Genomic DNA, 13,034 nt, shown 5'->3' with positions numbered 1-13,034 from the left:
AAATAAATAAATAAATAAATAAATGGTGTTGGGAAAACTGGCTAGCCATTTGCAGAAAACTGAAACTGGATCCCCTCGTTACACCGTATAAAAAAATTAATTCAAGATGGATTGAAGACTTAAACATAAGACCTAAAACCATAAAAAACCTAGAAGAAAACCTAGGCAATACCATTCAGGACATAGGCTTGGGCAAAGACTTCATGACTAAAACATCGAAAGCAATGGCAACAAAAGCCAAAATCAACAAATTGGATCTAATTAAACAGCTTCTGTACAACAAAAGAAACTATCACCAGAGTGAACAGGCAGCCTAGAGAATGGAAGAAAATTTTTGCAATCTATCCATTTCACAAAGGGCTAATATCCAGAATCTGCAAAGAACTTAAGCAAATTTACAAGACAAAAACAATCCCACCACAAAGTGAGCGAAGGATATGAACAGACACTTCTGAAAAGAAGACATTTATGCAGCCAACAAACATATGAAAAAAAGCCCATCTTCACTGCTCATTAGAGAAATGCCAATAAAACCACAATGAGATACCATCTCACTCCAATTAGAATAGGGATCATTAAAAAGCCAGGAAACAACAGATGCTGGAGAGGATGTAAAGAAATAGGAACAAGTTTACACTGTTGGTGGGAGTGTAAATTAGCTCAACCATTGTGGAAGACAGTGTGGCAATTCCTCAAGGATGTAGAACCAGAAATACCATTTGTCCCAGCAATACCATTACTGGGTATACAACCAAAGGATTATAAATAATTCTACTAGAAAGACACATGCACACGTATGTTTATTGCTACACTGTTCACCATAGCAAAGACTTGGAACCAACCCAAATGCCCATCAATGATAGACTGGATTAAGAAAATATGGCACACATACATCATGAAATACTACACAGCCATAAAAAAGGATGAGTTCATGTTCTTTGGAGGGACATGGATGAAGCTGGAAACCATCATTCTCAGCAAACTAACACAAGAACAGAAAACCAAACACCACATGTTCTCACTCATAACTGGGAGTTGAACAATGAGAACACATGGACACAGGGTAGGGGACATCACACACCAGGGCCTGTCGGGGGGTGGGGGGCTAGGGGAGGGACAGCATTAGGAGAAATACTTAATGTAGATGACGGGTTGATGGGTGCAGCATACCACCATGGCAGGTGTAACAAATCAGCATGTTTTGCACATGTACCCCAGAACTTAATTTATATATATATATATAAAGTATATATGTAAAGTGTATATATATAGTGTATATATAAAGTATATATATAGTGTATATATATAAAGTATATATATAGTGTGTGTATATATAAAGTATATATATAGTGTGTGTATATATAAAGTATATATAATGTGTATATATATAAAGCATATATATATAGTGTGTGTATATATATATAAAGAATGTGGGTACATGTCTAAAGGACACAGAAACCAACTTGAAAGGGCTCTCACTGACCTAACCCGGACCAATTTGAGGACCAAAATAAATACTGATAACTAATTTTTATGCCACTGAACAAAAACAGGAATCCACTGAGAAATTATGAATCCATATTATATAAAAATAAATAACTTGAAAATTTGGTGCATAATTTACGTAGTTTCAAAGGACGAACTTCACAAAATACTTATTAATTATAGAAGGAAAAGAGGTACTTTACAGCAGAGAAGTTAGGCAAATGCCACTTCATTTAAACGATCAGAATTAACACCACCAGTAATGGAACAAATAGAAATTATGAGCTACCCAACAGGATGCAGTAAGACCACCTCACTTCTGTGATAGTCCTGCTTAAGAGGCCTAACTTGAATTTAATCACAAAAGAACCTCCGACAAATCAAGTTGAGTGACATTCCATAACACAGCTATCCTGCAATCTTCATGAAACTTCTGTGGTTAATTGTGATCATCTGACCTATTTCTGGATCATAAGATTTAAATGAAAGAAACTGAACTAGGTTTTAGGAAAAGCCATCATTTTTCCAATAAAAAATGAGGCCAGCTTAGCTAGGATTCACTGTTTGCCCTTTGTCCTTTCTCTTTATTCTTGTTTATCAGATGCCATGAACAGATGTGAAAGAATGTGATACATATGTGTACATGATACACGTAAGTCTATGTGACAACATAGACTTAAGTCACAGACTGCAACAAAGCAAAAAAGGAGAAACAATTTGGCTCCTTCAGCAGTTGCACCAAATCTGGACCAGCTACTTTAGGCTCCTTGTTAAGTTACCCTTTATTTGATTAAGCCATGTGACTGGATTTGCATTAGGTGGGGCCAAATGCAAAACTAGCCAAAATAACCTGCTTTTTCTTTCTTTTCCTTTTTTTTTTCTATTTTAACATATCTAGTTCCCCTCTCTAACCCCAACATTTTTTTGGGGCAATTTTATTTGTACTGCATGATATTCACAAATTAATTTATAGAGAAATGATTTTTTATGATGTTGTCTTCTTTAAGCACATAGCATACCTCTCCATTTGTTCTAGTCTTTTTGGGGAGCTTATGCAAAATTTTAAAGTTTTCTTCATATAACTCTGCACGTTGCTCTAGACTGAATGCTTGTTTCCCCAAAATTCTTGTGTTGAAACCTAATTCCCAATGTGCAGGTATATGGAGGGAGGGACTCTGGGAGGTGATTAGGTCATGAGGGCAGCACCCTCATGAATTCCTATAAAAAGAAGTTCTAGAGAGATCCCTCTCCCTTTCCGCCATATGAGACACAGCAAAAATACTGCCCTCTAGGAACCAGGACACACCCTCACCAGAGAGCAAATCGCCCGACACCTTGATATTTTCCAGCCTCTGGAACTGTGAGAATTACTTGTTTGTTATTTATAAGCCGTCCATTCTATAATATTTTTGTTATAGCAGCCTGAACTGATTAAAACACACGTTTCTAATATAATCAGTTTATTTTTATTGAATTGATGCAAAACAGTGAAATGGATGGTTTTTCTGCATTCCAAGAGAATCTGAAAAGACGTTGATGCTAGTTATGACAAAAATCAGTTAATGTAGCCAGTTGATTAAATATTACAAGGTCAATTAGTAAATTACATTTTAAAATAAAATGAATACTTTCTATTGCATATCAAACAAGTAAGCATTATGTGCTCAAGATTCAGACTGTCATAGAATGGTAGTGAATGTAGAAACTCTTGGAAAGCTTCTTGCAAACACACATTAAATTTTATGAAACCGGCCGGGCGCGGTGGCTCAAGCCTGTAGTCCCAGCACTTTGGGAGGCAGAGATGGGCGGATCGTAAGGTCAGGAGATCGAGACCATCCTGACTAACACGGTGAAACCCCGTCTCTACTAAAAAAATACAAAAAACTAGCCGGGCGAGGTGGCGGGCGCCTGTAGTTCCAGCTACTAGGGAGGCTGAGGCAGGAGAATCGCTAGAACCCAGGAGGCGGAGGTTGCGGTGAGCCGAGATGGTGCCATTGCACTCCAGCCTGGGCAACAGAGCCAGACTCCATCTCAAAAAAAAAAAAAAAAAAAAAAAAAAACTTTATGAAACATGAAGAGAAAGAGTATTCACCTTAACCTGGCTTATGTTACTTATTTTTAGCGTCTTTAAGGTACCGTTTATAATTAATTCCCCAGCCCTCTTCTTTATAATTATAAATGTAAGCTTAGTGTCTTTTTTTTTTTTTGGAGACGGAGTTTTGCTCTTCTTGCCCAGGCTGGAGTGCAATGGCACCATCTCGGCTCACTGCAACCTCCGCCTCCTGGGTTCTAGCGATTCTCCTGCCTCAGCCTACCTAGCAGCTGGGATTACAGGCGCCTGCCACCACGCCCAGCTAATTTTTGTATTTTTAGTAGAGAAGGGGTTTCACCATTTTGGTCAGGCTGGTCTCGAACTCCCGACCTTAGGTAATCCGCCCGCCGTGGCCTCCCAAAGTGCTGGGATTACAGGTGTGAGCCACCACGCCCTGCCAAGCTTAGTGTCTTTCATTCTCAAAGCATTTCACTTTAGGATGTCTAATTCTTCCGAACTTAGAAGTTTTGTTTGGGTGATACATCCGTAAAACAAAACAAAGAAATCCCCACACAAATAAATAATTGTCCATCGTAATGAAAAATGCTTGGATGGATAAGTATGAGTAAATAATATCAGGTCAGAGGAAAAAATATAATGTAAACTTCTAACAACTTCAGTAAGCACGGATAAATTGTGAAGTGCAATGCAAAATTCACGAGTGTTTCCTACATTAAATAAAACCCACCAAAACAAAACACTGAATCTTCAAAGCAATTCTGCCCTTCCTGCCCGCTTCCACTACGTTTCTGGCAGCCTCCTTTCATTCCATTCCTCCAGCACAGGGAAACGATGTTACGGCGACAAAGGGTACTTCGACAGAAAACTTTGGAGAGGTACCAACAACTTCCAGGAGCTTGCAACTTAGGCGATTTTAAGACGAAATCGGTGAGAAAGCTGTTAATATAGTGCAAAGTACATAATAAATGTATTCGGGCATTAATCCTGCTCACAGTCGAACCCAACACCCGAAAGAATTAAACCCTCCACGATTCTTCGGGTCTTTAAAACCTGTGCCGCAGTAACCCTAACCCCAAGCGCCCTCAGATGTGCGCATGCCCCGTTGGTGGAGCAGTGCTCCTCCTTCCTCGGGTCCGGAAGTCCCGGTTTGTTTATTAAATTACGACCGCCGTAAACTAGAATTTCCTCTACGGCTTCTTAGCTTTACGATGGCAACAAGTATGGCGGCTGCTAGTGGCGGATTTGAAAGTGCGAAGACTATCGAAGAGCGGAAAGAACAGACTCGGAATGCCAGGGCCGAGGTGTTGCGCCAGGTATCTCTGTTTTGAGGCCTTTGTAGTTGTTTAGCGTTGTGGGAGTTGAGGGTTCCGTTAAGCTAGCCCACCCACCCCTTCCCTCACCTCGTCAGTACTGAATCTCACCTTACTTTGGGTGAGGTCTCCCTTTGCAATGCCGGTAAACCCTTTTGTAGCTACCGATTTTTTAGATGTTCTGGCAGGTGCTAGATGCTCATTCTCTTTTCAGGGAGATCTGTCTTTTTTCCCCCAAGTTTCTTTACCTTTTAAGTTATCCATTCTTTATATTTCTATCACTCGGACTGCACACTTTATAGGTCCCCTGCGGCTTTTAAGGACTCTGCCAGCATGTCTCGCAGCCTCCGTCACTGCTACTGCTGTATCTGAAATGAAATTTTCCTTTTTCAGGAACAGATACAAGTCACACTTGAATAAACTCAGTTTGACATTTCCTTCTCCTGTCTCTATTAGTATCAATTCCAGGCTTACTGTAAGCTCTTACCAATCCAAACAAAGTTAACACGAATCTCAGTATATTTAGCCTCTCACAAAAGATCGCGAAACATTGTATTTCTCTCTAAACTTCGAATACATAGAGGTAACATACAAAGAATGGAGAAAGTAAACTGCTGAATTATCTGACAGTCTATTCAATATGTAAGAAATGTGGCAATGAAAGAGAAAAGTTGTAGTTGGAGAGCAAGAGAGAGTTCAGTGAGGGTTTTTTATTTATTTTTTATTTAAGTTGGAAGAGTTTTAAAACAGCTTAACTGCAAATGAGAAGGAGCCAGCAGAGAAGAGGGAGAGGAGACTCTAAAGAGAAAATGACTACAGCCAAATTTTAAAGGGGAAGAGTGGGCGATTAATCTTGGATAGGTAAAATGTTGGTATTGTTTCCTAATTTCAACATATGTAATGTGTTTGTGTGTGTGTGTGTGTATATATATTTTCTCTTTGGTATTTCAAGCAGTTTTTGGAGGGAGTAAGGTTCATAAGCTGAGATAAATCTTATAGTACAGATATGCATATAATTTGAAAAGGATCAAACTCAGCTTTGGAATTACAGGGAAAGAAAGAGAGGGTAGGAATGATTTCCTAGGAAAAACTTGCTTTGTTTGAACTGTCATTGAAGAATGAATAAAAATTACCAGTATGATCTTTTTTTTCTACAAAGATGATTCTTCCTGAAGCATTTTGGGGGCTGAGTATTGGGGTACAGGCATTGCATATTGAAGGCACGGAGGTCTAACTGTTGCAAAAGTGCAAGTGTAAGGCATGGGAATGATGAAGGGAAAAGGGATTCCAAGTCATACTGAGGTAGGGAGCTTAGAGAGAGGGGAGGGCATGAACTCAGTCCCTCGATTCTCTCTGCTTGGTAACTCAAATCACTGGAGATTGGAAATGCAGAAGGAGAGATTTTTGCTTTGTTTTGTTTTTTAATGTTTTTTTCACACTGGAGAAGCAAATTCCTGGCAAGGAATAGACATTCATTCATGAGTGAATGTTTTTATATAAAAATGACAGAGGTTTTGTTTTCCTTTTTTTGTGAAAAGCAGTTGAATCAATTGCCAGTTTGTCTTTTTTTTTTGGTTGTAGGCCAAAGCCAATTTTGAAAAAGAAGAAAGGCGTAAAGAACTTAAGCGACTTCGGGGTGAGGATACATGGATGCTACCTGATGTGAATGAGCGAATTGAACAATTCTCACAGGTGAATACTAACAGGTTTACTTGATGTAAGGATATCTGTCCTTTTTTGCAGTTATTCAAGTTAATATTGGAGGAATAATTTTATAGAATGTTTTCATGAGTTACAGAATATCAATCACATAGTTGGCATTGCTGAATAGTTTCTTTGGCAGAAGGAAGATATTGTAATATTTTGGACATTATGACTCAAAATTTGTTGTTTGAGTTGGCTAGTAGAAGACTTAGCTTCAAATTTCTGGCCCACTATAGCAAGCTTATAGGCCTAAAAATTTATGCATTTTAAGCTTTATGTATTTATTTTATCTTGTTTTTTTAGGTCTCAAGTCTGTTTTCCTATAATTTTTTTAAAAATTATTTTTAATTGACAAATAATTGTGTAAATTTATGGGGTACATGTGATGGTTTGATCTATGTATACATTATAGAAAGATTCAGTCAAGCTAATGAACACATCCTTCACCTCATCAACTTATTTTTTTGTGGTGAGAACATTAAAAGTGTATTCTTCAATGGTTTTGAAATAGACAGTACATTATTATTAACTGTGGTCATCAGTAATAGATCACTAAAACTTATTTCTAGTGTCATGAAAACTTTGTATCCTTTGATCAACATCTTCCCTTTCCCGATCCCTGCTCCTTCCCCTCGCCTCTTCCTATAATTTTAATTTGTGCTATCTTGTTATATTTTTTATGGCCTAATAGTCTTGTATAAAATTTTGGGGGGACCATAGAGGGATATTATATGTATATGTGTTTGTGTGTATATAGATGCATATGTATACATGTTTGTGTATATATGTGTTTATTTGATTATATTTGTCACATATATCTACAAATAAAGCCAAAATTTTCCCAGTATTTTTCTGGTAAGAAGTCTCAGTTATATGATTTATTGATAGTGCATATATTATAGAAGGTGTGTTAAGATTTCCTGAAATATTTTATTTATTTAGACATATTCTTGGTCTTATTTCATCAAAGATTTAAAGTTTTTTAGAATGTGGATTTTTTTCTCTCAAAATACATCTTTTTAAATTAAGATGAAATTAGGCTGGGCGTGGTGGCTCAAGCCTGTAATCTCAGCACTTTGGGAGGCCGAGACGGGCGGATCACGAGGTCAGGAGATTGAGACCATCCTGGCTAACACGGTGAAACCCCGTCTCTACTAAAAAAAATACAAAAAACTAGCCAGGCGAGGTGGCAGGCGCCTGTAGTCCCAGCTACTCGGGAGGCTGAGGCAGGAGAATGGCCTAAACCCGGGAGGCGGAGCTTGCAGTGAGCTGAGATCCGGCCACTGCACTCCAGCCTGGGTGACAGAGCGAGACTCTGTCTCAAAAAAAAAAAAAAAATTAAGATGAAATTAAATTCTTTTCTTGCCTGTTCAAAATGATTGTAGGAACACTCTGTGAAGAAAAAGAAGAAAAACAAGCATTCAAAAAAAGCAAAGAAAGAGAAGAGAAAAAAGAGCAAGAAACAGAAGTATGAAAAAAACAGTGAGTCATCTGATAGCTCATCAGTAAGTATGTACTAAAATTAATCAAAGCAGCTATTTGAGAACATTGTATTTGAATGTATACTTACGGGAACTTAAAATACAGGAAAACTTAAAAAAGATATTACTAGTTATGATATGAAAATATCTGGGAGACATCTACTTGGAGATGTCTAGGAAATATTGGAAATATTGATCTTGAATTTCAGAGAAAGGTTAAGAGGATAGGGTTGTGATTTGGGAATTATTGCTAAGCATAGCACTGGATCTTGCCCAAGGCCTGCAATAACAATTACCTGGCTACAGCCTGTGTTCACTCAAGGCCCTGGGGCTCTGCAATGAGCAGGTGGTGAAGCCAGCCAGGCCTGTGTCTTTCCCTTCAGGGTGGCAAGTTCCCCCAGGCCTGAGGTGGGTCCAGAGGTGCCATCAGGGACCCAGGTACTGGCGTCAAAAACCTTAGAAGTGTACCTGGTGTTCCGTTGAACTGTGGCTGAGCTGGCATTCGACCCATGAATGGCAGTTCTTCCCACTCTTGCCTCCCCTTTTCACAGGCAGAGGGGGTAGCCATTGCCACAGACCCACAGGTAGTACTGGCAGGGTACCACTGATGTTCCTGTAAGGCCCGAGAACTCTTCATTCAGCTGCCTGGCCTGGGACTCAGCCTTCAGGGCAGTGGGTCCCCCCTGGGCAGATCCAGAAATGCCATCCAAGAGCCAAGGCCTGGGGCTGGGGACCCCAAGATCCCTCTAGGTGTTCTACCACCCTATGGCTGAGCTGGTACCTAAGGTGCAAGACAAAGCCCCCTTTACTTTTCTCAAGCAGAAGGAGGCTCTCCCCATAGCCATCACAGCTGGGAATGTGCTGAGTCTCACCTGAATCCAGCAAGTCTCATGTTCACAGTGAAGGCCACAATGTAGTACTTGGTTATTGGTGCTGGTTATTCAGGGTCTCTTTAGTGGATGCCAGCTATGGCTGAGCTGGTATCTAAGATGCAAGACAGAGTCCTCTATTTACTCTTCTGTCTCCTCAAGCAGAAGGACAGGGTCTTTTTTGGAGCTGCACGTTGTGCAGCCTGGGGTTGGGGGAGAGGTGGTGCAAACACTCCCTTAGCTACCCCAGTTGCCGCCCCCCCGCCACCCGTCCATTTGCTTTGAGGCCAGTTTAGCACTGGGAGTCACCGAGGAATTCCACATCCTTGCTAGTACTTGGTAATGTCAGTCTTAGTAATTCTTAGCTATTCTACTGTGTGTTACCTCGTGTGGTATTTCCTTGAAGAACAAGGATGTAGAGCATCATTTTAAGTCCCCATAGGGCATTCTGTGTCTTCCTTTATGAAATCTGATTTATTAAATATTTTCTTTTTTGTTTTTCATCATTTTTTCTTAGTGCTTCTGGTATCCTAATTTTTGCACACCTGAAGATTGTGGTTTCTCCTGTGTTTATGCTATTATTAAATTTTTTATTTTTTTTTATTTTTTTATTTTAGAGATAGAGCCTCACTGTGTTGCACAGATTGGAGTGCAGTGGTGCCATCATGGCTCACTGTAGCCTCAAATTCGTGGGCTCAAGCAGTCCTGCTGCCTTAGCAGCCCAATTAGCTAAGGCTACAGATGTAGTATGAAAAGTTGTTTTTGTAGACATAGAATCTTATAATGTTGCCAAGGCTGGTCTCGAACTTCTGGTCTCTAGTGATCTCCTGCCTCAGCCTTCCAAAGTGCTGCCATTACAGGTGTGAACCACCATGCTTGGGCTTCTATTTTTTTTCCCTGGAAGTTTTATCGCTTTGGCTTTTTTGCTTATTTATAATCCATTACTATTTTTTATTTATGTTATGTAGTGTCAGTTTATTTTTTTCCCACATGGATTTCCAGTTTTTCTAGCATCATTTGTTGAAAAGGCTGAATTTTCCCTATTGGAAGGAATTTTGGGAGGTAGATATGTTAAAATATTCTTTCAATCCGTTATGCACATGGTACATCTCTCTATCCATTTATGTCTTCTTTGATTTTTCTCACAATGTTCTGAAATTTTTAGTGTAGAGGTCTTACATTTCGTTTGTTATATTTTTTTCCATTTTGTTTTCTGGAAGTGCTATTGTAAATGGAATTTTAAAATAAATGTATTTACAGCTAGTGTATAATTCTAGAAGTGATTTTGAAACAGGGTCAGAAAAAAAAGAAAAATGAAAAAAACTGCTTTTGATGTATTTACCTTGTGTCTTGTCACCTTGTTAATATTACTAATACTAGTATTAGCAGCTTTTTTAGATTTCTTAGGATTTCTAGGTAAATGGTATGTCATGTATGAAGAATACTTTTACTTTTTTCTTTTCAATCTCTGTGCCTGTTTTATTTGTTAATTTTTGTTGCCTTATTTCAGTAGCTAGGACTTAAAAATAGTGTTGAATGGAAGTGGTGAGAGTGGACATGATTGCCTTGTTCCTTGTCTTAGGTGGAAAGCATTCAGGTTTTTACATTTAAGCATGATGTCTGCTGTGGGACTTTCATGTATGCCCTTTCAGATTAAGGAAATGCCATTCTATTTCTAGTTTTCTCAGAGTTTGTATCTTGAATGAGTATTGAATTTGGTAAGTGCTTTTTTTGCATTTGTAAGTGTTAAAGTTTGCCAGTGAAACTGTTTGGTCCTGGAGTTTCTTTGTGGAATGGGTTTAACCACAGAGTTAATTCCTTTAATAGGTGTGTTAAATGTTTTCTGTCTATTCTTTTTTTTTTTTTTTTGGAGACAGAGTCTCGCTCTGTCGCCCAGGCTGGAGTGCAGTGGCCCGATCTCAGCTCACTGCAAGCTCCGCCTCCTGGGTTTACGCCATTCTCCTGCCTCAGCCTCCTGAGTAGCTGGGACTACAGGCACCTGCCACCTCGCCTGGCTAGTTTTTTTTATTTTTTAGTAGAGACGGGGTTTCACCGTGTTAGCCAGGATGGTCTCGATCTCCTGACCTCGTGATCCGCCCGTCTCAGCCTCCCAAAGTGCTGAGATTACAGGCTTGAGCCACTGCGCCTGGCCTTCTGTTTATTCTTGAGTTAGTTTTAGTAATTTCGGTTTTTCTGGAAATTTATTCCATAGAAATTGTCGAATTTATTGTCATAAAGTTGTTTGTAATATTTCCTTTGTTCTTTTAATGTTTACAGAATCCACAGTGACATCCCCTGTTTCATTACTGATTTTGGTAATTTCTATTTTCTCTGTTTCCTCCATCAGTCTATCTTGAGGCTTATCAGTTCTATTAATCTTTATTTATTACCTTTTAGTTTCCTTGAATTTTCTCTGGTTATGTTTTCTATTTCATTGATTTAAACTATATTTATTCTTTGTGAATACTCATTTTGTGTTTAATTTGCTCTTTTTTTTCTGACTTTCTAAGATGAATGCATCGCCATTAATTCGAAATCTTCTTTTCTAATGTGTGTTTATTTTATGAATTTTTCTCCTAGCATTGTTGTATCTCTGTGTAACTTTGATGTTACATTTTCATTGCTGTCCCATCCAAAATATTTTTTACTTCACTTTTTCTTACTCATGGATATATATGAGTTTTTAAACTTCCAGATATTTGATTTTACTAGTCTTCTTTTGGGTTATTGACTTTGAATTTAATTATTTTATTATACTCTGTATAATTTCAGTTTTTAAAAAGTTTTTGAGACATTTTATTTTCTAGCCTATTATCTTTCTTGGTGAAAATTCCATATGTATTTGAAATGAGTATGTATTCTGCTGTTGTTAGGTATAGTGTTTTATAAATGTCAATTAGGAAAAGTTGATTTATAGTAGTAAGTTTAGTGTTAATGATTTTCTGTTCACCTGTTCAGTCAGTTACTGAGAAAATAGTATTGAAATCTCTTAATTGTTTTGTGGATTTTACCTATTTCTGCTTTCAGTTTTGTCAATTTTTGCCTTACGTATTTTGAAGCTTTATTAGGTACATAGACGGCTCCTTGACGAATTGACTATGAAGTTTTCCTCTGTCTTTGGTAATACTCTTGTCTGAAGGCTGTGGTGTCTCATATTAATAAAGCCTCTTCAGTTTTCTTTCTTTGTGTGTTTTCATCGTCTTTTCAAAATTCTTTTAGTTTTAATGTATCTTTTTTATATATTGAAAGTGTATTTCTTGTAAGCAGTGTATAATTGGGTCTTGCTTTTTTTAGCTAGCCTATCAATTTCTTCTTTTTTATTTTATTGATTGATTAACAGAGTCTTGGTTTGTTGCCCAGGCTGGAGTGCAATAGATCACTGCAGCTTCAACCCCTCAGGCTCAGGTGACCCTCCCACCTCAGCCTCGTGAAAGCTGGGACTACAGGGGTGCACTACAGCGTCCGGAATATGAGTTTTAAGTATATATGAGTTTTAACATTTCCAGATATTTGTGGATTTTATTAGGTTTTTTTGGTTATTGACTTTGGATTCCATTATTATTTTGTTATACTCTGTATAATTTCAGTTTTTAAAATGTTTTTGAGACATTTTATATTTTAGCCTATGATCTATATATATTTTGTAGAGAGATGGTTTTGCCATGTTACCCAGGCTGGTCTCAAAGTCTTGGTCTTAAGCAATCCTCCCACCTTGGACTCCCAAAGTGCTGGGATTACAAATGTGAGCCACTGCACCTGGCCTCTTTTTTTTTTTTTTTTTTTTTTTTGAGATGGAGTCTCACATTGTCACCCAGGCTGAAGTGCAGTGGTGCAGTCTCAGCTCACAGGTCTTACTTTTCAGTTAGGTGTTTTTTGTGCTCTCTAATCTGGTAGCGGTATATGGCTTTTAAATTTTTAATTAAAATTCATTAAAATTCTATCAGCCAAATTTATGTGACTACTATATTGGACAGTATAGGTATAGAAAAATTCTGTTGAATAGTACTGGTTTGGATTGTTTAATGTAATAATTGATATGGATGAGTTTAAGTCTACCATCTTGTTATTCCATATCTATTTTTTGTTTGTTCTTTTTTCCTTTGTTCCTTCCTTTTCCTGCCTTCTTTTGGAT

At 38.1% G+C, this 13,034-nt stretch overlaps 1 protein-coding gene across 3 annotated transcripts in view; it reads left to right on the top strand.

Moving 5' to 3' along the window:
• The first annotated feature begins 4,708 nt into the window (after positions 1 to 4,708).
• CWF19L2 (CWF19 like cell cycle control factor 2) overlaps positions 4,709 to 13,034 on the top strand; it is a 143,586-nt gene continuing 135,260 nt past the window's right edge. For 2 of the 3 annotated variants that reach the window (XM_033207766.1, XM_033207765.1), the window contains exons 1-3: positions 4,709 to 4,851; positions 6,430 to 6,540; positions 7,938 to 8,057. In XM_033207766.1, the coding sequence (XP_033063657.1) occupies positions 4,747 to 4,851; positions 6,430 to 6,540; positions 7,938 to 8,057 (336 nt within the window). In that variant the 5' untranslated portion in view covers positions 4,709 to 4,746. Of the gene's footprint in view, positions 4,852 to 5,578; positions 5,710 to 6,429; positions 6,541 to 7,937; positions 8,058 to 13,034 lie in introns of all 3 variants that reach the window. The other variant, XM_033207767.1, reaches the window with a different exon arrangement.

Source organism: Trachypithecus francoisi, unplaced genomic scaffold, assembly GCF_009764315.1.
Source record: "Trachypithecus francoisi isolate TF-2019V2 unplaced genomic scaffold, Tfra_2.0 Lachesis_group8, whole genome shotgun sequence".
NCBI classification, from domain to species: domain Eukaryota; kingdom Metazoa; phylum Chordata; class Mammalia; order Primates; family Cercopithecidae; genus Trachypithecus; species Trachypithecus francoisi.
This window is presented reverse-complemented; position numbering and strand designations above follow the sequence as displayed.